The sequence below is a fragment of the Chiloscyllium punctatum genome, chromosome 33 (assembly GCF_047496795.1).
Source record: "Chiloscyllium punctatum isolate Juve2018m chromosome 33, sChiPun1.3, whole genome shotgun sequence".
Lineage (NCBI taxonomy): Eukaryota > Metazoa > Chordata > Chondrichthyes > Orectolobiformes > Hemiscylliidae > Chiloscyllium > Chiloscyllium punctatum.
Window position 1 is genome coordinate 30,001,588 of NC_092771.1, and position 23,416 is coordinate 30,025,003.

General features: G+C 40.4%; 1 protein-coding gene across 1 annotated transcript in view; it reads right to left on the reverse strand.

The window, feature by feature from the left end:
- Window positions 1–1,033: 1,033 nt before the first annotated feature.
- LOC140458528 (dnaJ homolog subfamily A member 4-like) overlaps window positions 1,034–23,416 on the reverse strand; it is a 28,169-nt gene continuing 5,786 nt past the window's right edge. Inside the window, exons 3-8 of the mRNA XM_072553283.1 lie at window positions 17,453–17,633; window positions 15,324–15,428; window positions 9,196–9,423; window positions 8,866–9,096; window positions 1,706–1,806; window positions 1,034–1,624 (exon numbers count right to left, since the gene is read on the reverse strand). Of these exons, the coding sequence (XP_072409384.1) occupies window positions 1,415–1,624; window positions 1,706–1,806; window positions 8,866–9,096; window positions 9,196–9,423; window positions 15,324–15,428; window positions 17,453–17,633 (1,056 nt within the window). The 3' untranslated portion in view covers window positions 1,034–1,414. The remainder of the gene's footprint in view (window positions 1,625–1,705; window positions 1,807–8,865; window positions 9,097–9,195; window positions 9,424–15,323; window positions 15,429–17,452; window positions 17,634–23,416) is intronic.

Below are 23,416 nucleotides of genomic sequence, written 5' to 3' on the forward strand. Positions count from 1 at the left end.
TCCTAAATGGTCTACAGCATAGCCTTAGGCTGTGACCCCTGCAGGTAGTGACATTCCAAACCATGCACCTGCTGCCCATGTCATTCATTACAGAAGTGTAGGCAGAACAAACTGCCCATGGTGGATGTGGCTGCATCTTGGATGGTACGTTTCTTGAATGATAATGGAACTACCCATATGCAGACAAGTGAGGATATGCTTTCATACCTCTGACTTGCACCTTTCAAATGGACAGGCTTTGAGGAGCCAGGCAGTTATTCATCATAGCATTCCTAGCCTTTGACCTGCTTTGTGGCTACTGTGTTTATACAGTAGCTCTAGCCTGGCCTTTCTCCAAATCTTACTGCATCTGAAGATGGACTGCTACAGTATTTGAGGAGTTGAAAGCAATGCTGAACATTTTGCAATCAGAACCGCACATCAGATTTTCCCTGGAACTTCAGAGGCTGAGGGGTAATCTTAGAGGTCTATAAAATCACGAGGGGCTTGATTGTCTATTTATCCTAAGTCTTTTTCTTGGGGTGGGGGAATCCAGAACTAGAGGGGATTGGTTTAGGGTGAGGGGAAAGATATTAAAGAGGTCAGGGGCAATTTTTTCAAGCAGAGGGTGGTGCATGTATGGAATAAGCTGCCATAGGAAATGGTGGAGAGGACAATTGCAACATTAAAGTCATCTGGATGGGTATATGAATAGGAAGGGTTTAAGAGTGTTTTGAACCAGGTGCTGACAGGTGGGACTAGATTGGTTTGGGTTATTTGGTCAGCATGGACAAGTTGGACCGAAGGGTCTGTTTCATGCTGTACAACTCCATGACTGACTTACAACAGAAGAACACTCAGTAATGTACTGGACCGGACCAAGTGTGGATTAGACTTAATTCCCCAAAATGGATCCTGAACCCACAACCTCATCTGTCCTGCCTTGAAGATTTATACAGTCAGATCTTTGCATTTTTCCATTTTTAACTTCGAATTTCTTCTGGATTTTGAAGAATTTACTGAATACTGCAACAAGCTTTTTCCAACTACAGTATTTCAAAAAACTGATGTAATTTTATTTAAGTTTAGTTTAATATCAGAAGACCAGAAAAACAATGTTGCTCCAGATAGGATATCTGGACTCCAGACAAGTGCTACCAGATATGATATTAGAAGTACACGTGGACAACTTTGCATGTTTTATCACATACACCAGGCAAATGACAACAAGGACCAGCACACAGCACGTCAATACAAATAACTAATGACAAAACTGAAGTCTGTTATCTGCCAAACCAAGGGAAAAAAGACTATTATGCTCAGTAGTTATGATAGAAATAATGCAGTCCTTTTTGCAAATAACCAATGTAATTTTTTTAATATTAAAATAGTTTTGATGCACTACAGAATCTTTAAAACACTAGTCACCAATTGTTTAGGATGTCTGACATTGGACACCACCTCTAGGCTTTTGATCTTCTTCATATACCTCCCCACGATAACTTCTATGCTGCTCTGAGACAAATTCTGTTAACTCCACAGGTTCCATGTCATCAGTGATCATTAATTCTTGACGTGGTGGAAGCAAATCCTCCAACATTGTCAGGTCTTGTGATGGAATCCAGCCATACGGAGGAAACTTCACCTGCAGATGAGGCAGGAATAAGTAACGACCAAAAAACCAAATCATATCTTAAATATCATTGCATGCAGTGATGATACTTACTGAGAATTGAATGATCAGCAATCCTTTCTCAAATGGATCTCTATAAATGGGCAAACCTTCATTACGAACAGATTTAAGGCTTCCAACTTTTATAACTTCACCTAAAAAAAAAGTTCAAAAAATTAAACTAGAACACCAGATCACTGGGCTAAACTTACTGATTAAAAATGCAGGGGCACTAGACTGGATGAGGAAAACCATAAGAACATTTGAAATAGGAACAAAGATTTGCCATTTGACACCAAGCCCACTCTGCATTAAGATTATGCACTTTCCTGCCTTTCTCCATAACCCATCTATTCCTTGATAAAAACATATTTACCTCAGTCTTAAAATGTATATAAAGGACTTTGACCCCACAAGTAGCAAGTAGCTTCAAAGACTCAACTCTCAGTCCCCATCTCAGCCTTGAATCGACACCCCTTTATTTTGAGACTGTCCCCTCTGGTCCTAGACTCCCATAAGGAGCGTGTCTATTCAGCATCCAGTAAGTAGAGTCCCAACCAGTTTAGCTTTGTCATGGGACAATCCTCCTCCTAGAGAACCTTCACTGAACTGCCTCTAATGAAATAAAATCTTTCCTCAAATAAGGGATCAAAAACTGCTCACAGAACTCCAAGTCTAGTCTCACAAGCAACTTGAGTAACAGACAACATTCCATTAGCTTTCCTGGTTACCTGCTGCACCTATGCACCAGCTTTGTATTTCATGCTGAAGTACTCCGTCCCTTCAACAGCTTTCCTCCGTTTTCAAAATAGTTTTGTTCTCCCTTACAAAATGAATAACTTCACATTTTCCCCCACATATTTTGCTTGCCAGAATAACTAACATCTAAAGTGTTTGCATCCATCTTGCCATACCAACATTTGTGTGTTGTCTGAACATTTGGCTACAAGAGGCTCTGCCCAGTCTGTATCCTAGAGCAGTAAGTGAGCAAGGAGGCATTTTAAACAGAACAAATACAGAAAAAGAGTGAATACATTGAAAGATGGGATTTCAGGGAATGAAAGAGGGAGCTTGAAAAGTAAAAGGAAATATTTGTTTAGTAAGGAGGTTAAATAAGGCAGGCCTAAGACAAAAACTCTTTAAAAGTATACTTGCATAAGTCATTAGTAACAATGACTTGAAGCAGCAGACAACCATGTGGTGGTGCAAGAGCAGCCAATGTCAATTTTTTTGACATTTCAAAAAAGGTGATGAATTTCAGAATATTAGAACCAGTAGTAGGATCAGAATTGTAAAGCTCATTATTCAGATGGCAAGATTAATCAGGACCTAGGAACATGAATTGCCCATCTTGTAATTTGTTATTCCACTAGTGATCAATTGGCATGATAGCCTTGGTTCTTCAACTGACTAACAAAAACCCTTCTCTAGAGCCCGTTAGTTGGAACAGACTAACTACAATGTCAAGAGTAGCTAAGGTAACAGCGATATCTGTAAAAGCAAAGGGGTAAGCTACAATGTTATATCAGTTAGACTTTATTCTGATGTTGGTAAAATATGAGTAGAACTCATGTAGAAACACTGTCTGAACTTGGGATCAAATGAATTCCTTGAGTATACAGCATGTCAGAATACACTTAAGAAAAATCAGGAAAACTAAAAGGGGACACAAGGCAGTTTTGGCAGATGAGATAAAGGAGAATCCAAAGAGATTTTGCGAGTACAAGGTGGCAAAAGAGTAAATAGGGAGAACAGGGACTCAAAGATCAACAAGGTCATCTATGGTGCAAAGCCACAAGAGATGGGTGAGATTCTAAATATTTCTCATCAGTATTTACTGTTGAGAAAGGTCTGGATGCAAGGGAACTTGAGAAAATAAATGTCTTAGAGAGTCCACGTTACAAAAGAGGTGTGCTGGAAGTCTAGAATGCATTAGATAGATAAATCCCCCAGACCTGAAGTATATCCCTGGACTTTGTGGGAGACTTGGAGTAAATTATGGAGCCCCTAGCAGGAATATTTGTATCAACAGCCACAGGTGAAGTGCCCAAAGACTGGAGGGTGGCCAATGTTGTACCACTATTCAAGGCTGCAGGGAAATCCCAGGGAACTACAAACCAGTGAGCCTAATGTCCATGGTGATAAGTTATTGGAGGGGATTCTGAGTGACAAGATCTACAGGCATTTGTTCGAAGCAAGGATTCATTTGAGATAGTCTGCATGGCTGTGTGGGGGAAAATCATGTTTCATGACTTTGGTTAAATATTTTTAAAGGGGTAACCATGAAAGTGGATGAGGACAGTGCAGTGGATGGCATCTAAATGGCCTTTAACAAAGTAGGTTGTTGAGTAATGTTAAATCTCAGGTTCCAGGGAGAGCCAGCCAATTGGTTACAAAATTGGCTTGACAGTAGAAGACAGCATATGGTAGAGGGCTTGTTTTTCAGACTAGATACCTGTGACCACAGTGTGCCACGGTAACTGGTGTTGGGTGCACTGAGATTCATTATTTATATAAACAATGTGGATGAGAATTTCAGGAGGTATGGTTAGTAGGTTTGTGGATGACACCAAGATTGGTATAATGGACAGTGAAGGTTATCTGGGAATGCAGAAAGATCTTGATCAAAAGCACCAGTGGATTGAGGAGTGGCAGATGGAGTTTAATTTAGATAATTACAAGGTGTTACATTTTGGCAAGGCAAACCATGGCAGGACATAGTCAAATGGTAGAGAGCTGGGGAATGTTATAGAGCAAACATATGAATACAGGTTCATAGCTCCTTGAAAATGGAGTCACAGGTAGAAAGGGCAGTGAAGGTGACTTTCAGAATGCTAGCTTTCACTGGCCAGGGCACTGAATAAAGCAGTTGTAATATTTTGTTGAAGCTGTACAAGACTTGGTGAGCTGAAAATGTGTTGCTGGAAAAGCGCAGGTCAGGCAGCATCCAAGGAGCAAGAGAATCGACCTGCTGCGCTTTTCCAGCAACACATTTTCAGCTCTGATCTCCAGCATCTGCAGTCCTCACTTTCTCCTACAAGACTTGGTGAGGCCATGTTTAGAGTACTGTGTGTAGTTCCAGTCACCTGACAAGAGAAAGGATATTACACTAGAAAAAAAAAGCAGGAAAGGTATACAAGGATGCTACCAGGACTGGAAGGTTTGAGTTGAGAGGTTGGATAGGCTCAGACTTTTGCCACCCTGGAGCTTAAGAGACAGGGATTACCTTATAGAGGCATATAAAATCATGGGGGACATAGGTAAGATAGGCAGCCATAGAATCAGAGACTTACAGCACAGAGACAGCCCCTTTGCTCCAAACTGGTCCATGCCAACAAAAGTGCTAACTGCCTTTCACTGCACTTGGTCCATATCCTTCCAATCCTGTCCTATTCAAGTATTTGTCCAAATGACTTTTAAATGCTGCTAATGCACCTGCCTCAGCCACTTCCACTGGCAACTCATTCCATATGCAAACCACTGTGTAAAAAACGTTGCCCCGCTGTTCCCTTTTATTCTTTTCCACTACCCATAAGCTGATACCCTCAAGTCCTCAAATCTCCAACTCTGGGGAAAAAACTGAATGCAGTCACCCTCTCCATGCCCAATGATCTTATACACCTTTATAAAAGGTTCCCCCCCGCCTTGGTCTCCCATGCTCTTAAAGTCCTAGCTTGTCTCCTCAGATCACTGAGTCCTGGCAACATCCTCAAATTTCTTATGCACTCTTTCCAGTTTAATAATGCACCCCTCACCACTCCCCATCCTTCCTATAACAAGGTGACCAAAACTGAACAATACCCCAAGTGCAGCCTCACCAACATCCTGCAGAACTACAACATAACTTCCCAACTTCAATACTTGAACACCTTAGCTGAAGATCTGTGCGCCAAAAGCCTCCTTCACAGTTATCTACCCATGATTCCACTTTCAGAGAATTGTGAACCTGAATGCCGAGGTCCCTCTGTTCCATTACATTCCTTAAGGCCCTACCATTCACCATGAAACTCCTACCTTGATTTGACTTTCCAAAACGCAAGATCTCACACTTATCTTTATTAAATTCTATTTGTTATTTCCCCAGCTGATCAAGGTCCTGCTGCAATTCAATAACTTTCCACACTGTCTACAAAACTGCCCATTTTACTGCCACCTGCAAACTTACAAATCATGCCTGGCACATTCTTATCTAAATCAGTGATAATAGATAAACAGTAATGAGCTCAGTACCAACCTGAGGCACTCCACTCAACCACAGCTTTTCCCTAGGATAGGGGAGTCTAAAACTAGAGGGCATAGGTTTATAGTGAGGAAATACACAGAAGAGTCCAGAGGGGAAATATTTTCCCACAGAACATGGAGATTGTCTCGAATGGGCTGCCAGAGATAGTGGTGGAAACAAGTAGAATTTCACCATAAAAATGTAGACAGGTACAGATGGGATAGGGAGAGAGGGATGGAACATAGAACACAGAAAAGTACAGCATAAAACAGGCCCTTCGGCCCAATATGTTGTGTAGAGGATTATTCCTAATCTAAAATAACCTACCTACACACCCCTCAATTCAATGCTGTCCATATGTCCAACAATCACTTAAATGTCCTTAATGACTCTGCTTCCACCACCACTGCTGGCAACACAGTCCATGCATTCACAATTGTGTAAAGAACCTACCTCGGACGTCTCCTCTATACCCTTTCTCCTAACACCTTAAAACTATGATCCTGCCCTATCAACTCTATCCATGCCTCTCATTACTTTATCTCTCTCGATCAGGTCACCTCTTTTCCTCTTCTCCAGAGAGAAACATTTGAACTTAGTCAACCTCCCCATAAGACAAGCCTTCCAATTCAGGCAGCATCCTCTTTGCACTCTCCAAAGCCTCCGTTTCTTTCCTCTAATAGGACAACCAGAACTGGACACAATATTCCAAGTGTGGTCTCACCAGGATTTTGTAAAGCTGCAGCAAAACCTTATTGCTCTTAAACTCAATCCCCTGATAATGAAAGCCAAAACACCATGTGCTTTCTTAACCCATGTGCCACTTGGGTGGCAACCTTGAGGGATCTATGCACTTGAACACCAAGATCCTGCTGTTTCTCCACACTGCCAACAATCCTGTATTCAGCATTCAAGTTCGACTTTCCAAAATGCATCACTTCGCATTTATCCAGGTTGATATTTGCCATTTCTCAGCTCAGCTCTGCATCCTATGTCACTCTGCAGCCTGCAATACTATCAACGGTACCTCCAACCGTTGTCGTCATCTGCAAATTTATTAACCCACCCCTCAACCTCCTCATCCAAGTCACTTATAAAAATGACAGAGCAGAGGCCCAAAAACAGACCCTATGGGACATCACTCACCTCTGACCTCCAGACAGAATACCTTCCATCTAAAACCATCCTCTGCCTTCTTCAGCCATCCAATTCTGAATCCAGACAGCCAAACTCCCTGTATCCCATACCTCCTAACTGAGCCACTGAGCCTACCATGGGGAACCTTATCAAATGCCTTGAAGTGCACATACACCACATCCACTGCTTGACCTGTCTCATCAGCTCCTCAAAGAATCCAATAAGATGAGAGGCATGACCTGCTCCTCAAAGCCATGCTGACCACCTTTAATCATGCTATGCATTTCCAAATAATCGAGGGATTGGATTTATGACTCTTTCCAAAACCTTGATGACCACAGACACAAGACTGACTGGTGTTTAATTGCCAGGGGTTTCCTTTTACCCTTCTTGAAAAAGAGGAACATTCGCCTCCTTCCAATCCTCTGGTACAAGTCCCATGGACAGTGAGGAAGCAAAGATCTTCGCCAGTGGCTTAGCAATCTTTTACTCTGGCTACTTTCTTTAAAATCATAAGATGTAATACATCAGATTTAGGGGATTTAGCAGCCTTCAGCCCATTAATTTCACTCATCCTTTTACTCTAGGGATAGTTATCGTATTATTTCCTGCTTCTCTTTAGCCCTTGATTTAGAATTTTTGTAAAACTTAATGTCCTTCACCATAAAGTCTAATGCAAAGTATTTATTCAACTCCTCAGCCATTTCCTGGCTCCCCATTATTTCCTCAGTCTTGTCATCAAAGAGACATGCTCATTTTGGCCTCTGCCATTTTATATATTTAAAGCTCTGACTGTATTTTTAAATTACTTGTTAGTTTGCTTTTTCCCTTTATCATCTTTGCTGGCTTTTAAAACTTCCCTAATCCGCCAGCTTACATTAATTTTTACCACACTATCAAATTGAAAGGAAAAATACATAATCAATAACTTCCTTGGTTAAGGGTGGCACAATGCCTTAGTGGTTAGAACTGCTGCCTCACAGCACCAGGGACACAGATTCAATTCTAGCCTCTGGTGACTGTGGAGCTTATACAGTCTCCCAGCGTGCACGTGGGTTTCCTCCAGCTTCCTTCCACAGACATGTGGGGGTTAGGTGAATTCGCCATGCTAAATTGCCCATTATTTTCAGGGATGTGTAGATTTGGTGCATTAATTAGGGGAATGGGCCTGGGTGGGATACTCAGAGGGTCAGTGTGGCCTTGTTGGGCCAAATGGCCTGTTTCCACACTGTAGGAATCCCTACATAGAATCCCATGGTAGGTTTAAATCCTTCCATTTCACTGGGATAGATTGTAACTGAATCATGAAGTATTTTCTTAAATGTCTGCAACTGTCCCACATCTGCTTTTTCTGCTGAGCACATTTCTCAGGTTACTCCAACCAATTCTGCCCTCATTCTTATGTAACTCTTATTTAAGTTCAGAACACTTCTTTCCATGAGTTTCTCTCTCACAAAATGAATACTAAATTTTACCGTGTCATGGTCACTGTTCCCAAGGTAATATTTTACTCAAATCATTTATTAAACTTGCCCCTTAACTCATTAGTCAGGAGATGTGAAAGGTTAAACAAATTTGAAATACTTAAAAAACTCAAATTGCAGTGACAAGATAATACCGCTCATCTTTATATAGGAACAGGAGAAATAAAAAAATTTTATAAGTTATGCATAGTAGATGGTAAAACAGAATTATTTTAAAGTCTGTTGTATATCTGAAGTTTGTGCTATTGCAACTGAATAGAAAATAATTGCACCAAATCAAACTTGAGAAAAGGCAATAAAGCTTTCAGTAATATTACCACTTGATTATTTTCCTAGCATTGTAAAGGCTCTGAAGCAATGTTGGTATTAACCTGGCTTGGAAGAAATCAGCAATGTCCTTCTGTCAAGTGTTCCTATTGTCCTTTTAAAACCACATAAAGCTTCCACCAGCAGGATTTCCATTTTCATTACCAAGTCATTTCCATGCCTTTGGAATACATCATGGTCCTTTTGATCAAGCACAATGATAACATCACCAGGTTCTAATCCAGGCTCCTGATCTCCCTCTCCATGGAATGTTATCTTCTGTCCGTCTTGCATACCTAAAGATATATGAAAATAATTTGATGACATGCAATTAATTGATGTGCATACCAGCCCCATGAACAAACATCACAGCATCTTTCCTGAACTTATTTTACCTTTGTCTACATAGACTTCAAGTATTTTTCTCGCTTTCACTATTTTCCGTCCATTACAATTCTTGCAGCGGTCTTTTGGATTAATCTGTTCACCCTGTCCATGGCATTCTGAGCACATTGTCTGAATCTGCTGCACCATTCCAGGTCCAATTTGTTGTACATGGATTTCAATCCCTCTACCTTTGCAGTTTGGACACTTTTCTACAGCACCTTTCTTGCCTCCACAGCCTGTGTTTAAAAAAAGCATTAAATATGGAATTAATGCATTTTCCTCATCATAATAATGTGGAAAGTTTACATACTGGGAATAAACTTAAGAACATTAATTGCTTTCCTGCTCCTTTAATTTCATTTGGAACTTCCTTTGGATCACAATGTCTTGCCACCTGTCAAGCCTCCTTTATCATTCAGTCATGTAAAGGCTGATCATTTACCTCAATGCCACTTTCCCTAATTGCCAACTAGTGACTTTGCTTTGTCATTAGTTTCCAGAAATCTTAATGTTTGTATCATAAACGCAATGATTATCAATAAAACCTGTGGTTTATCAAAAAAACCAAAATACATCACTGGTTCATTTTTATCCATGCTAGAAAGGACTTCAAAATTCCAACAGATTTATCAAATACTATCCTTTCAAATCTTTTAAATATCCAGTTATTACATTCCTGATAATAACATCTAGAATCTGATTGCATTTTTCCTCCATTCTTAAATAATGGGGTTACAATTGCTAATTCCCAGTTTGCAGGAACCTTTGCAGAACCTATTAAGTTTTGAAAGATAACTACCAATGCATCCACTAGCTCTAGCCACCTCAATGTGAAGCTCATCTGGCCCATAGGCTTTAAACATTTTCAATCCAGTAAATTCTTTTTAAATACTACTTGTTCACTAATAACTGCATTGAAGTTTTGAGAAGATTTGTAGCTTCAGTTGTGGATGAGATCATTGACTTGCTTGCTGAGCTACTAGGTTTGTTTGCAGATGCTTTGTCACATACTAAGTAACACCATCAGTGCACCTCCGATGATTTGTTGGTGTTCTGTCCTGCGTGCTATGTGCGCACACCGGTTTGCTGAAGTGGGTGGCATCAATTCTGGTTTTGTTTCATTGATTGGTACAAGGGGTCTAAATCTACAAGTTTGTTAATGGAGTTCTGAGTTGAATACCAGGCCTCCAGGAATTCCTGTGCATGTCTTTGTTTGGCTTGACCTACGACGGAAGTGTTGCCCCAGTCAAACGGATATCCTTCTTTGTCAGTGTGTATGGACACAGGTGATAGTGGATTATGTCGCTTGGTGGCCAGTTTCATATTAGAGTAGAGTGTGGTGCACCTCCAGACCCACCCCCTTCCCATTTAATCACTCAGCCCCCTGACCCACAAGCCTCATTCCAATGAAGGGCTTATGCCTAAGACATCTATGCTCCTGCTCCTCGGCTGCTGCCTGACCTACTGTGCTTTTCCAGCACTACACACAACTGATCTCCAGCATCTGCAGTGCTCACTTCCTCCTAGTTAGTGTATCAGATGGCTAGTTTTCTTCCAGTTTGCCCTATGCAATGTTTGTGGCAGTCTTTACATGATATTGTGTGTAACAGAGGTGGCTGTTGTAGTGAAGTTGCCAGTTTCCAGCAGACTACACTTTTTGGATAACTACTGTTTTGAGGATGCCGTATAGGTGCTGTTCTTTGCCACTGCGCAGCTCCAGAGTGCTGCAGTGTGTTACAACTTGCTGGATCAATGTTCTGATGCACTCCATTTGTGGATGTTGGGATGGTTGCTGTTAAGAGTACTTGATTTGTAAGGGTGGCCTTTCTTGTATATGGTCTGTAGCTCACAGTTGGCCTTGTGTTCAACCACTACATCCAGGAAAAGTAGTCTGTTGTTGTTCTCTTCTTTGGCAAACTTTATGCTGGTGAGGATGTTGTTTATATTGATGGGTTTCTTCCAATTGAATGCATTTGGTAATGACAAAAGATGTCATCCTGTAGCAAATCCAAAGTTTAGGCTGGATAGTGAGAAGGGTTGTCTGTTTTAGTCTTTGCATTACAGCTTCTGCTATTAATTCTGATAGTGATCCCATGGGTGTTCTGTTGATTTATCTGTATACCTAGCCATTGAAGATGAAGTGGGTTGAGGGGCACAGCTCCAGTAGGTTGAGGGTGCTGTCCTTGCTGATGGTGTTGGTATTGTTGAGTGTATGCATTACTGGTCAGTCTAATGGCAAGGCTAATGTTTACCTTGGCTAGGGAGATGTCAATGGAGGTAAATATTGCAGTCATGTCAAAGGAAATCATAACCTCATCTTCATCTATTCTAGAGTCTTTAATGTTGAACAATTTTTGGATAGAGTGGATTGAGCTGTTTACCAGGTGTTTCAGTCTCCCTTGTTCTTTTGCTAGTCTTATGTCAGTGTACCCTAAAGTGAAACTATGGGTCTGAAGGGGACCTCTGGTTTGTGCACCTTGGGGAGTCCATAGGAGGGTGCGCTCATGGTAGTACTTTGTCAGACGACATTAGTTTCCCATTGTCAGGTTAGTTTGAGCATTTTGCACCTGTCGGAGTCAGATGCTTTGGGAAGGTTGTTAGCTCAGGGCGTAGATGAGATTGTTGACTTGCTTGTTGAATTGATAAGTTTGCAGATGTTTTGTCACTATTAGGCAACATCAGTGCAGCTCTGGATTCAGTTATTTTGTAACCAATCTTGTGAATTCACCCATTGAGTAGATTTTTCAGGGTAGCTGCAGTGTGGTTTTCCAGTTGTGTTGAGTCTGTCACCATCTGTTGGTAAGTGTTGGTATCTACTAATGCTTGCTTTTTCTACATATCGTGCTCCTTATGATAGTCATGTGCCTCTTGTCTGCAGGTAAGATTACTGTTCTTGTCTTTCCTAAGTCCAACTAGGGCTTTCCTCTAATGTGGTGGAGGGTGTTCCACACATTTTCTAGTTAGTGTTGTGGCTACTTTAGCCTGATGGTTTTTTGGGTTCCTTAGAGTCCATTGTTTCCTTTTAAAAAAATGGAGAGTAGATACTTATGCCACCAGGAAGTCCGTTCTATTGGCAAGTGATTATAGTTCAGTTTTTGTACCATGACAGCTTTTTTGGTGTGAGTAGTCAGACAGACAAGTGCCTAATTTGTCAGTGTTGTTGCTGTGAGTGTGTTTAGTTTCTCCTGTAGGGCCAGTATTTTCCTTGTCTTGGTCTGGTGCTGTTTCATGGTGATGGCTCATTCTAGTGTTCTGGTCCATTCATGATCTGTATATAGCAGGCTGCACCTGTTGTCCTGCTGTCCTGATTTTGTGGGGTGTTGAGAGGTGACTTGTATTTTCTACTGTGATAGTACCTGTTTTCGGAGACATTTATGTAGGAAATGAAGTTGCGCACGGTGGAACTCCATCAGATGGCATTAGTTTCCCATTGTCAGACTAGTTTGAACATGTGCTTGTAGGCTCACAGTTCTGGAACAATTTGTAGCTCTGTTTGTGGATGATTGTTGACTCGTTCACTGGAGCTGGTAAGTTTGCTTACAGACATTTAATCACCATACTAGGTAACATCAGTGCACCTCTATTAAAAGTTAGTGTTTTGTCCCACTTGATAAGTGTCTCCTGGTTTGCTGAATTTACCTGTAGCATTCTGCTACCACTCATGATTCATAATGCCCACAACCACCTTCATAAACGAACAGAAAACTGCACACCATAAAAATTCCAACCCAACGGACCGTGAATTGACCGCAACACAAACGAGCATCACCATAATGCAACTGAAGACCAAGATAATGAAAAGGAGACTGAGGTCTGCAGATGCTGGAGATGAGAGGGGGCAGACAAGAGGACTTAGTTCCTGATGAAGGGCTCCAGCCCAAAATGTCAATTTTCCTGCTCCTCGGATGCTGCCTGACCTGCTGTGCTTTTCCAGCAACACACAACCAAGATAATGAAAAGACTGGCCCTACAGGAGAAACTAAAAACTCACCCGCAGCAATCTCGGATAAGGAACCTGTCGACTGACCACTCAGACACCAAAAAAGCTATCCTGCTATGCAGACAACTATAACCCCAGATATGCCAATAAAACTGACTTTCTGGGGCATTAATATCTATTCTAGAAACAGACTCACTGAAGATACCCAACAGACCATCAGGTAGATAAACCACAAAGCTAAGCAGAATGAATGAATGGAACACCCTTAACACTTGCAGACAAAAGGCATATGACAGTCATATGTATAAATGCAAAATACATCAAGAAAGCTAACTGCTAGCAGACACTGATACTTATCAATAGATGGCAACAGACAGCACCACAACTGGAAAACCACATCAGTTATCGTAAATGGGCAGCCCTTCCCACTATCCATCCTAAACTTTGGATCCACTATGGGATGACCTTTGTTTTGCAAAGTGCACTAAATCAGGACAAATCCATCAACTCAAACATCCTCACTAGCATAAAGTTCATTAAAGAGGAGAACAAAAGACTTCCCTTCCAGGACATAATGGTCCAACACCAGCACCTCCTTGAATGCAAGGCCATGGTGAGGTCCAGACCAGCAAATATTGCAAGGCCATGCATACAGATCAAGTACTGAGCTCCAATAACAACCATCCCAACACCTATAAACAGAGCTGCGTCAGAACATTGTTCAAGTGAGCCATAACACTGTAGCAGCCCAGGGCTGTGCAAAGCCAAAGAAGAACACCTAAACAATGCCTTCAAAAACAATGGTAATCCAAAAAGCATAATCCACCAATGTCTACACAATAGGAAGACAATATGTTCGGATACACTGGTCACCCTGCCATGCATAGAGGACATATCAGAAATGACTGGATTATTCAACCCCTAAAGTATCATGATAGCCCACAAACTGACAAATACGCTACAATAGCTACTGATGCAATATTAAGGATCCCACATCCACAACCAACAGAACCATATACAAAACATGTAAAGACTGCCACAAACATTATACAATGCAAACCAGAAGAAAACTAGCCATCAGGATACACAAGAACCAATTAGCCATGATCAACTATCACTTTTATCCTTGTAAAGAGAGACACCAATTCGATTGGGACAACATACCCATCCTAGGGCAAGCCAAACAGACATGCACAGGAGTTCCTGGAGGTCTGGCATACAATCTGGAACTCCATTAACAAACATTTGGAGTTAGACCCCCACTTACCAACCAATAACAACCAACCACCCACCTCAGCCAACCAGGAAAGCAAATAGCAGGCAGAACAGAACACTAATGCTTCTCCGGAGGCACACCGATGTTATTAGTATTGTGACAAAAACATCTGCAAAAAAACTTAGCAGCTCAGCAAGTCCACCTCACTTGCTTCTCAGCTTCACAACTCTTATTTCTGCATCTGTAGTTTCCCTATTGTCCACTAGAAATGCTCATATCCAGACCTGTAAGGGACCCACATTTGTCCTAGCTACATCTTTTCCTTTTCACATTGCAAAAGCTCTTTTGCTGTTTGCCTTCATACTTGTTACTAGTTTACATTCAAATTTTCTTCTTCCACTCCTAAATAATTTCTTGGTAACCTTTTGGTGGATCATAAATTTCTAACCATTTTTCTCATCCTCATGAACCATTAAGCATTAATACAATCCTGAACACTTATGTAAATAATTTGATTAACTTTTCCCTTTGGAGTAAGAGTAACATATATAAAATAAGTGATAAAATAAACTATGCTCCCTGTTCAATTGTCTCCAGTTCCTGGGCTACTTTTAAACTACTACTACCACCACCAGCACCACGTGATTTTTTAATTCTCTAATTTGCAAAGTTCTACTTCGCCACCTTCATACTGCCCTGAATTTTATCTTCATTGCTTACATGAGTACTGCTATTATCTTGAGTTGAAATCACTCCTTTTCATCTAACTACTCTAATGAGATAAGGTCTTACCATCAGTGAAGAGTTCCTGCTGCAAAACTCAATCCACTATTCCAGAAACAAACCTCCCCACTACACTATCTGTCAATCTATGCAATGCTATTGAGCTGTCAACATCTCAGCTAATTGGATCGATGCTAGCCAGATTTTCAAATGTTGAGTTTTATTTCAAGGTCAAGCCAAATAAGATGCATACTCACCATCACATTTATCACAAATTACATTTTTCTTCAAGGCCAGTTTCCTTGTGGCTCCATTGTACAGATCCTCAAGTGAAACAGCCAACTGGTGAACAACATCCTTGCCTAGATACAAAAATGCAAACAAGACAAATAAAACTATATTCAAAGGGTGACACTGATTTTTGCAAGAAAAATGTTTGGTAAGTAGAGAGGAACATTGATTAGCCAAACGACACAGGCAGGGTGAATTTTGTCAGGTAGTCGAATGTTTGGACAATTGAATGCTGGACAAGAGTATAGCCAAGCATTGGGACCTTGCTGGATAGTCCGAAATTTAGATATTCGATCGCCAAATAATAGCGGTTCCTCTAATTAAAACAGTGCTTTCCTCCAGTATGAAGCTAATATCAGAGTTAAGTTTATTGACATACAAGCAAAACATTGTCGACAGTTCAAGCTGCCAAACTAGCATGTTTGGGAAAAAAGTCCTACATTTATATTTGAGTTTCTTAACTTGGCTCCTCCAGACACTTAAAAAGTCAATTTTATGCAATTACCCGTGGTTTCTATAAATGAGGATTTTAAAACAAAAGGATGTATATTGAATTGAAGTAATCAAAAACCAGGGCTTGAGATGGAAAAATATGTTTAGACCTAGTGTCCTTGGCCTAAATATAGGCACACAATGAATCTTGAAATCAATTTCAAATGGTTGAAAGCTTCCATCTTTTTGTATAATTGCATATTAGATTATCAAAGCTAGCACTCAAATTCTTAACCAATATTTTATGGACCAGTTAGACTGGTTTGACAAACTTGAAAACACAAAATGCTCCTGGCCAAAGAACAAAGAACCACTTACAGGTGATTAGTTGGCAAGTACTCAATGCATGAAACAGATCATATACAAAAGACTCCCAGACAAATCAAAAGTACGTTGCTTGCACCATAAGCTGCGCGCACAGTTCAAGTATAGGTCAGTGGGATTCCCAATACTTAGTGAGAACTGTAGTTTTGTTATGGGTTACAACTCATGTACTAATGCTAGATAAAAGCACATGTTGCACAGGTTAAAAAAATTGGTGGATTATTGAATAATATTGAATATTATGGAAAACACCTTTGTGATGTATACCAGAGACCATTTCCAGTGTGAACCTTACACCTATTTGTAATGACCAATTATTCAACAGGTAACATTCATTATTGTATTTTTTCTTACAAGAAAATTATATAACCACTTTTTAAACTGCACATTTGAGGGGAAATAAATTGAAGACTTATTGTAAATGGAGAAGAGAAGATGTGTTCTTTAGATTTGCTTAATTTTAAATAAACTCACTGATTTCAACAGTAAAACAAGTTGAGTTACAACAAGCTACAATAGAATCTAGATGGAGCTCAGGCCTTCATTACATTTCTACTTGTAGCCCCCTACACTGATCCAGTGAAGCTCAATGGGAAGTCTAAGGAACTGACATATCTTTCAATTAGACATTTTACAGCCTTCTGATTTCAAAATAAAGTTCAACAGCTTTCAATCATAACCTACACACTCCATTTTTACTTCAGACATTAGTGGCCACTAATTATTATTTGCCATTTTTGCACTGACTCATTTGTTTAACTGCCCCCCCCTAGCCACCAACCCCTAACCTTTGTTATTTAATCACACCTACCTTCCACTCTGCTAAAGATTTTGTCCTTTCCTCCATTATCCATTTTTCTGCCTCTGCTTTTGTTTAAAAAGTATTGAATTTCCAAAATTTTCATGGTTCAGATGAAAGGTCACATGCATGTTAATATTTACACATTTTCTCTCCAAAACATTGCAGGGTATTCCTACCATTTCTTGGATTTCAGCATCTGCAATATTTTGCAAGATGGAGCTCCCTGGAATATTAACTTAAATTTTATGTAAAATAAACAAGTGCTAAAAACTGCATGACTTCTATACGGCTAAGATTTGAGTTTGGGCAAATGGAATATTATATAGACAAATGGCTAGAAATTTTGGGCTTCTGAAAAATATATATATCCTTAAGTGGCAATGTTACTCACCAGCTCTGTCTTTCTACAAGACAAATAAGAGAAATTCCTCCTCCCTTCCCAAATCTTTAACGAACTAGGGAAATTACTTCATGTACCTCTTTTCTCCCTTTGCATTCTGCCACCACCACCAAAGAACATGTCGAAGATGTCCATCGGCGAGGAGAAACCACCACCCCCTACTCCTCCTTCCTTAATGGCTTGTTCACCACCTTGGTCATAGAGATTTCGCTTCTTAGGATCTGACAAAACCTCATAGGCTTGTGATATAAGCTTGAACTATTGAAAAGAAGCAAGAAAGAAGGTAACTAGAAATGAACAAAAGCACTCGAAATACCTACTGTAGGTGCAAACATTTCTAACTCAAAACAAAACATATTTTAAGGTCATTTTATTTTCTGAAATGCTTTCTTTGATAAAGCATGAGGAAAAAATTGGAAAACAATTTTGTTTGCCCAAAAAGCTTTAGTAAAATATCAATTTCTCCCACAAGAATAAAATGGTAATTGTTTTAAAACACCAACATAGCCTTAAACAAAATCATTGGAACACGCCCAGAGGCCAACAAGCAGGCTACTGCTCTCCAACTGGGCCAATATTCCAAAAGGAGTGGTTTAATGAAGTTTATTTAATAATGAAGTGCCTGGATTGTTGGGAGACTTAGTTACCTATGCAAACTTTTTTTGAAATATGTTAACTGGTGTCACATGAAATGCTGTATACAGTATCAATTATATTGTTTTGTAATACTGTAAAAATTAGGGATTTCTCTTATGACTGCCAATTTTAAGTATCAAATTTTGAAAACAATTGAAAACAATGATAGAAGACCATCACTCAGTAAATCAGTAACCTGAGAGGGATTCAAACAAGCCAGCCATGCAGTTTTAAGAACCATAGGACAGTGTGCAAAAAAACAAGATCCAAAATCCAAGTTGTCATGGCCTGTCATTGATAAAGCTTGACATTCCCATTCCAAGGCTGTACTGTGAACACTACTAAGCTTTTAAAATGTTTCTCATTGATAGCAACAATTTGAACTGTAATTGTTTCACTGAAGTGCTCTAACTGGATAAAACACCCAAGTGTGAAGTGAACAAAATAATTCCAAACTGTTCTAATTTAAACTGTTCTTTTAGCCCATCATTGATTTAATCTCTCAAACCTCATTACCAAGGTATTTACAGTTTTCAGCAAGCCTTATGAAAAGTTAGGTATTGTTAATTCAGATTGTGGGTGTCATTGGCAAACCCAGCAATAATTAATATCTAACTGACCACAAAACAGACTATGGGTCAAAGACTTCTGGGCTGTATGATTCTGCAAAAGGTGGTGCAAGTTGCCTTCTTGAATAATTGCAATAAACAATCCAATTGAGGAATTTTCATGATTTTGATCTTAATGAAGGAATTGTGTTACATTTACAAGTCAGGGTATGCAAAGCTTAGATAGGAATGTGGAAGGTGTTCCCATGAACATTTGGCCTGCCCTTCTACATGGATGAAGTATTTTTTGCAGTGCAACACAATGCTGCACTCAGTACATGGATTTGGGAGGAATTAAATATTTGAGGTGATGCATGGGGTTTCAAAGCAGGAGTTTTCATTGGATGGTGTTGAACTTTGAGCAATATTGGAGCTAGACCCAAAGGAAAAAGTATCCATCATATTTCTGACTTGCATCTCATAGCTAGTGGAGTGACTAGCACCCAGAGAAATCTTCCCTTCTCTTTTGTAATTTCAACTTGGTAATTTCAACCCCTATGTCAACTCACCTTGCTTTCTCCTCCATTTCACTATCTTGTTACTTTGTGTTCATAGGATGTGCCTGTTGCTAGCTAGGCCAGCATTTAGTGTCCATCCCCAAATCTTTTTCCTCCAAACACCAAACATGATCAGCCACTCCCTAAAAGTTGCTGCCTAAAATGGCCTTTCTAATCCAAAAGATCAAACTACTAGGAACAATCAAGTTCTGGCATTAACTCCATTTCACCCCTTAGATAATATTTCAGGTCAATTACCTTTCATAATGGATTTTGCAGGACATGCAGAGTTTTGCCACAGCCTTAGACCTCCAAAATCTATATTATTTTGCTCTCTTGGTTCTGTCTCAGAAACCGTGCTAGGTCTGATTGTTTCCAGGTATCCTTCACTTATCTCTAAACTTCCTCTGAACCTACTTTCTCCATTTCTGGAGATGTTTTCTTTCAGGGCACTTGAAATTCAAAAACTTCTATGTAGGATCAGATACTTGTTATGGAGCTTCCTGAGCTGAGGTGCTTCCAAAGCAAGGTTTAAGGTCTGTGTCAATTGTGAGTTTTCTAATGTTCAACTCAATTCAATTAGCAAACTAAAGGTTGCAAACAGTGACCAGGGAAAGTGTAGAATTAGTGATACAAGTTGAGGAGAATCTTTTAATTTGCTGAATGGAAATAATGTTTAACGGTAGAGGGTGTGGAGCAGTCAGCAAAGGAGTTGCAGGTTGATCTGGGTGTTGTTACATTTGGAAACTGATCCCATAGCTACAGATGATGCTGACTGTCAGAAAAAGTAAAACAGGTTCCAACTTCACAGATTCTGGTAGGCAATAAGGCAATGGCAGGAACAGAAACCACTGCTGCAGAGGTTCTAGATATGACAGAATCGCAAGAGATGAGTTGAGCAGAAATACACATACTAAGTAGGGCAAGTTAGGAGAAATACTGAAGGGGATATAATAAACAGTCAAAAACGTTAGAGGATTAGGGGCAATTGCAGTCCGTTTTGATGCAGTGGAAGGAATAGAAATCAGAATGTTGAGTTTTCAACAGTTACTGGCCAGAGGTCTGTCCAATCTAACCTGGTCAACTACTGCTCCATCAGTCAACACCCAACCAAAATAATAAAAAAAAGAGTCAATGGCTACAAATTGGCAGTTTAATCTTCTTGCCAATGCTTTGTTTGGTTTTGCCAAGATTGTAACTTCAGATTAGCGTTTCTCATGTGTGAAATCCAGCTTCTGTGGTAACGACTGCACCCAACATGAAAGCACCACTAGATAATTAGATTACTTCCAGTGTGGAAACAGGCCCTTCGGCCCAACAGGTCCACACCGACCCGAAGAACAACCCACCGAGAACAATTCCCCTACACCTAACACTATGGGCAATTTTAGCATGGCCAATTCACCTAACCTGCACATTTTTGGACTGTGGGAGGAAATTGGAGCACCTGGAGGAAACCCACACAGACACTGGGAGAATGTGCAAAATCCACACAGAGTTGCTGGAGGTGGGAACTGAACCCAGGTCTCTGGCACTATCAGGCAGCAGTGCTAACCACTGCCGCCCACAAATGGTAACACTAAGGAGCACAGGTAAAACAGAAATCGATGATATTAGGAGGGCACTCCTCAGTGGCCTGACAAAGGTTGAAATAGTGGGAGATTAATCAACTCAGCTTCAGGATGTTACTAGAGTTTTCCAGAGTAGCTATCTAACTTACTCATTAGATCACAAGGTCCGAAATGAGGCTGCCCATTAATGATATCCAGATACATTGTTTCCTAGATAATGAAGCAGATCATGCATATATTCAGCAAAAGCTGTCCAATACATGGGCTTGGGCTGCAAATCAACAAGATTCACAGGATTCCTTGTTAAAGATAATGTAAGGAACTTCCTAACATACTGGTGGACAACACTTACCAGAAACAACTACACAACTAAAATCAGACATAGCTAGTGGAATCTAAGTATTTTTAAAGAAACTAACTCACCTACAAACAGTCAAAAGTCTTTCCACCAAAGATGCAATATAGGAGTAATGAATAATCTCTACAAGCCTGCATAGAAATTCAATACTACCCAAGAAAGATCAGTTTGACTGGTACTTCATTTGCATAAATATCCACCTCCTCCACTATTAACATGCTATGTCTGCTGTAGACAACTTGTCCCAGATTGTTTAGCAGCATCACTAGCGCCACTTCCCAGACAGATGCATGGGGGTCACCATCTTCCAAGTTCTCCATTAAATATTAATTCCAAAAAGAACCAATACCACAGGTTCAAAAGCTAGGGGAGGAAGTAAATTGAAGGGAGGTCAGAGTTGGAGGTGGGGGGAAGATAGAAGGGTACAGTAAGTTCAGGAAAAGCAATTTAGAAAGCTTAGTCAAGTCTCAATTTCAGTGAAATAATGGGCATGGTCTACATTTACACTAGTTTTCTCATCCAGTTATTTAATGAAAAGGACAATTTGGCACAATGTTTCCAAACTCAGCACAGCGAAGCCCACTTCTTGCTCTCCCAGATCCTATTCCTATTAAACTAATGGCCAATCAACCACTCCCCCTAACCCTAAGTCTCTATCTTAGGTGACAACTGTCTAGATATTTTGATGGCCAGAGTTGTTGCAAAAAAGGTTTAACTGCAATTGCAAATTGAAACCATACAGAAATCCCAAATGGGGGACTGAAAATTTCCCTGGCATCTGGAATGCTGAAAAAGCACCAGAGTCAAGAGATTTGCAAAGAACCTGACTCACTTAATCATAATAGTTAGTTAATCAGAAGTTACAGATTAAAATCTAAGCTAACTCCAGAATAACTTCCTCCTACTTACCACTCAACAAGACACCCTAATTGGCAACCACACACACTAACAAACCCACTATTCTTGCCTGACAAGTCTTACAGCCCACCACCTGCCATAGCTGACACTCCCCTGTTCTTGGATTAGTGGTGCTGGAAGAGCACAGCAGTTCAGGCAGCATCTGAGGAGCAGTAAAATCGATGTTTCGGGCAAAAGCCCTTCATCAGGAATAAAGGCAGAGAGCCTGAAGTGTGGAGAAATAAGCTAGAGGAGGGTGGGGGTGGGGAGAAAGTAGCAAAAGAGCTTCAGGGCAGAGGAAATGACCTGGGAGTTGCAGTGGGAGAGGGACTCCATGAGATTCATGAAAGAGGAGGAAAACTTCTTCAAGGCAGGCATCCTTGCAAGATTTTCACAGTAGGTACTCCCCTGTTCCACCGATCCAAATAGCCATTCACTTATCCGTCTCCCCCCCACCCCCAGCTTATTTTGCTACTCAGTAGCTTTCAATGTATTCTCTGAACATTTAAACTTCAGAACTTGGGACTCGGATACTGCAGAAGGTGGCATGGTTGCAAACATGATTTCCTCTACTGCTCGATTCAAAGATTCCTAGTCAAGTTTTGGACAAGTCAGTCCACACTCAGAAGCCTCTAGCACAGAAGTCAAAAATCCTCACCTTTTGAAATCTAATCATGGTTTGGAAATAGGATTTATGACCCTGATCAGAGTTTTTGGATGATTAGTATCGTGTTACACTCTCCTAATTTTCTGTCAATCTATAAGACTATAGGTGCAGAATTAGGCATTAGGCTCAAATTTGCTCAACCATTCAATCATGGCTGATGTTTCTCAACTGCACCCGAACACAGAATACAAGCCCTTCAGCCTTCAATGCTGTGCTGACCTTTTATCCTACTTTAAGAGGCTAACCTACATACTCTACACTTTACTATCATCCATGGCCTAAGAGTCACTTACGTCCTTGATATATTAACTACCACCACTGCTGGCAATGCATTCCACACAATCGCTGTTTAGAGAACCTTCCTCTGATATCTCCCTAAATTGCTCTCCGTACACCTTAAAATTATGTCCCCTCATGATAGCCATTCCCACCCTGGGGAAAAAGTCTCTGGCTATCCACTAAGCCCATCATCTTGTACACTATCAAGTCACCTGTCATCATTCTTCACTCCAATGAGAAAAGCCCTAGCTCCCTCAACCTTTCTTCATAAGACATGCCCTCCAGTCCAGGGAACATCCTGGTAAATCTCCTCTTCACCTTCTAGAGCTTCCACATCCTTCCCATAATGGCGCGACCATAACTGAACACAATATTCAAAAGTGTGGTCTAACTTAGGCTTCAGAATTGCAGCATTACCTCATGGCTTAAACTCAATCCCCCTGTAATGAAAGCCAACACACCATATGGGTTCTCAACCCTATCACTTTGGGTGTCAACTTTGAGGGATCTATGAACATTGACCCCAAG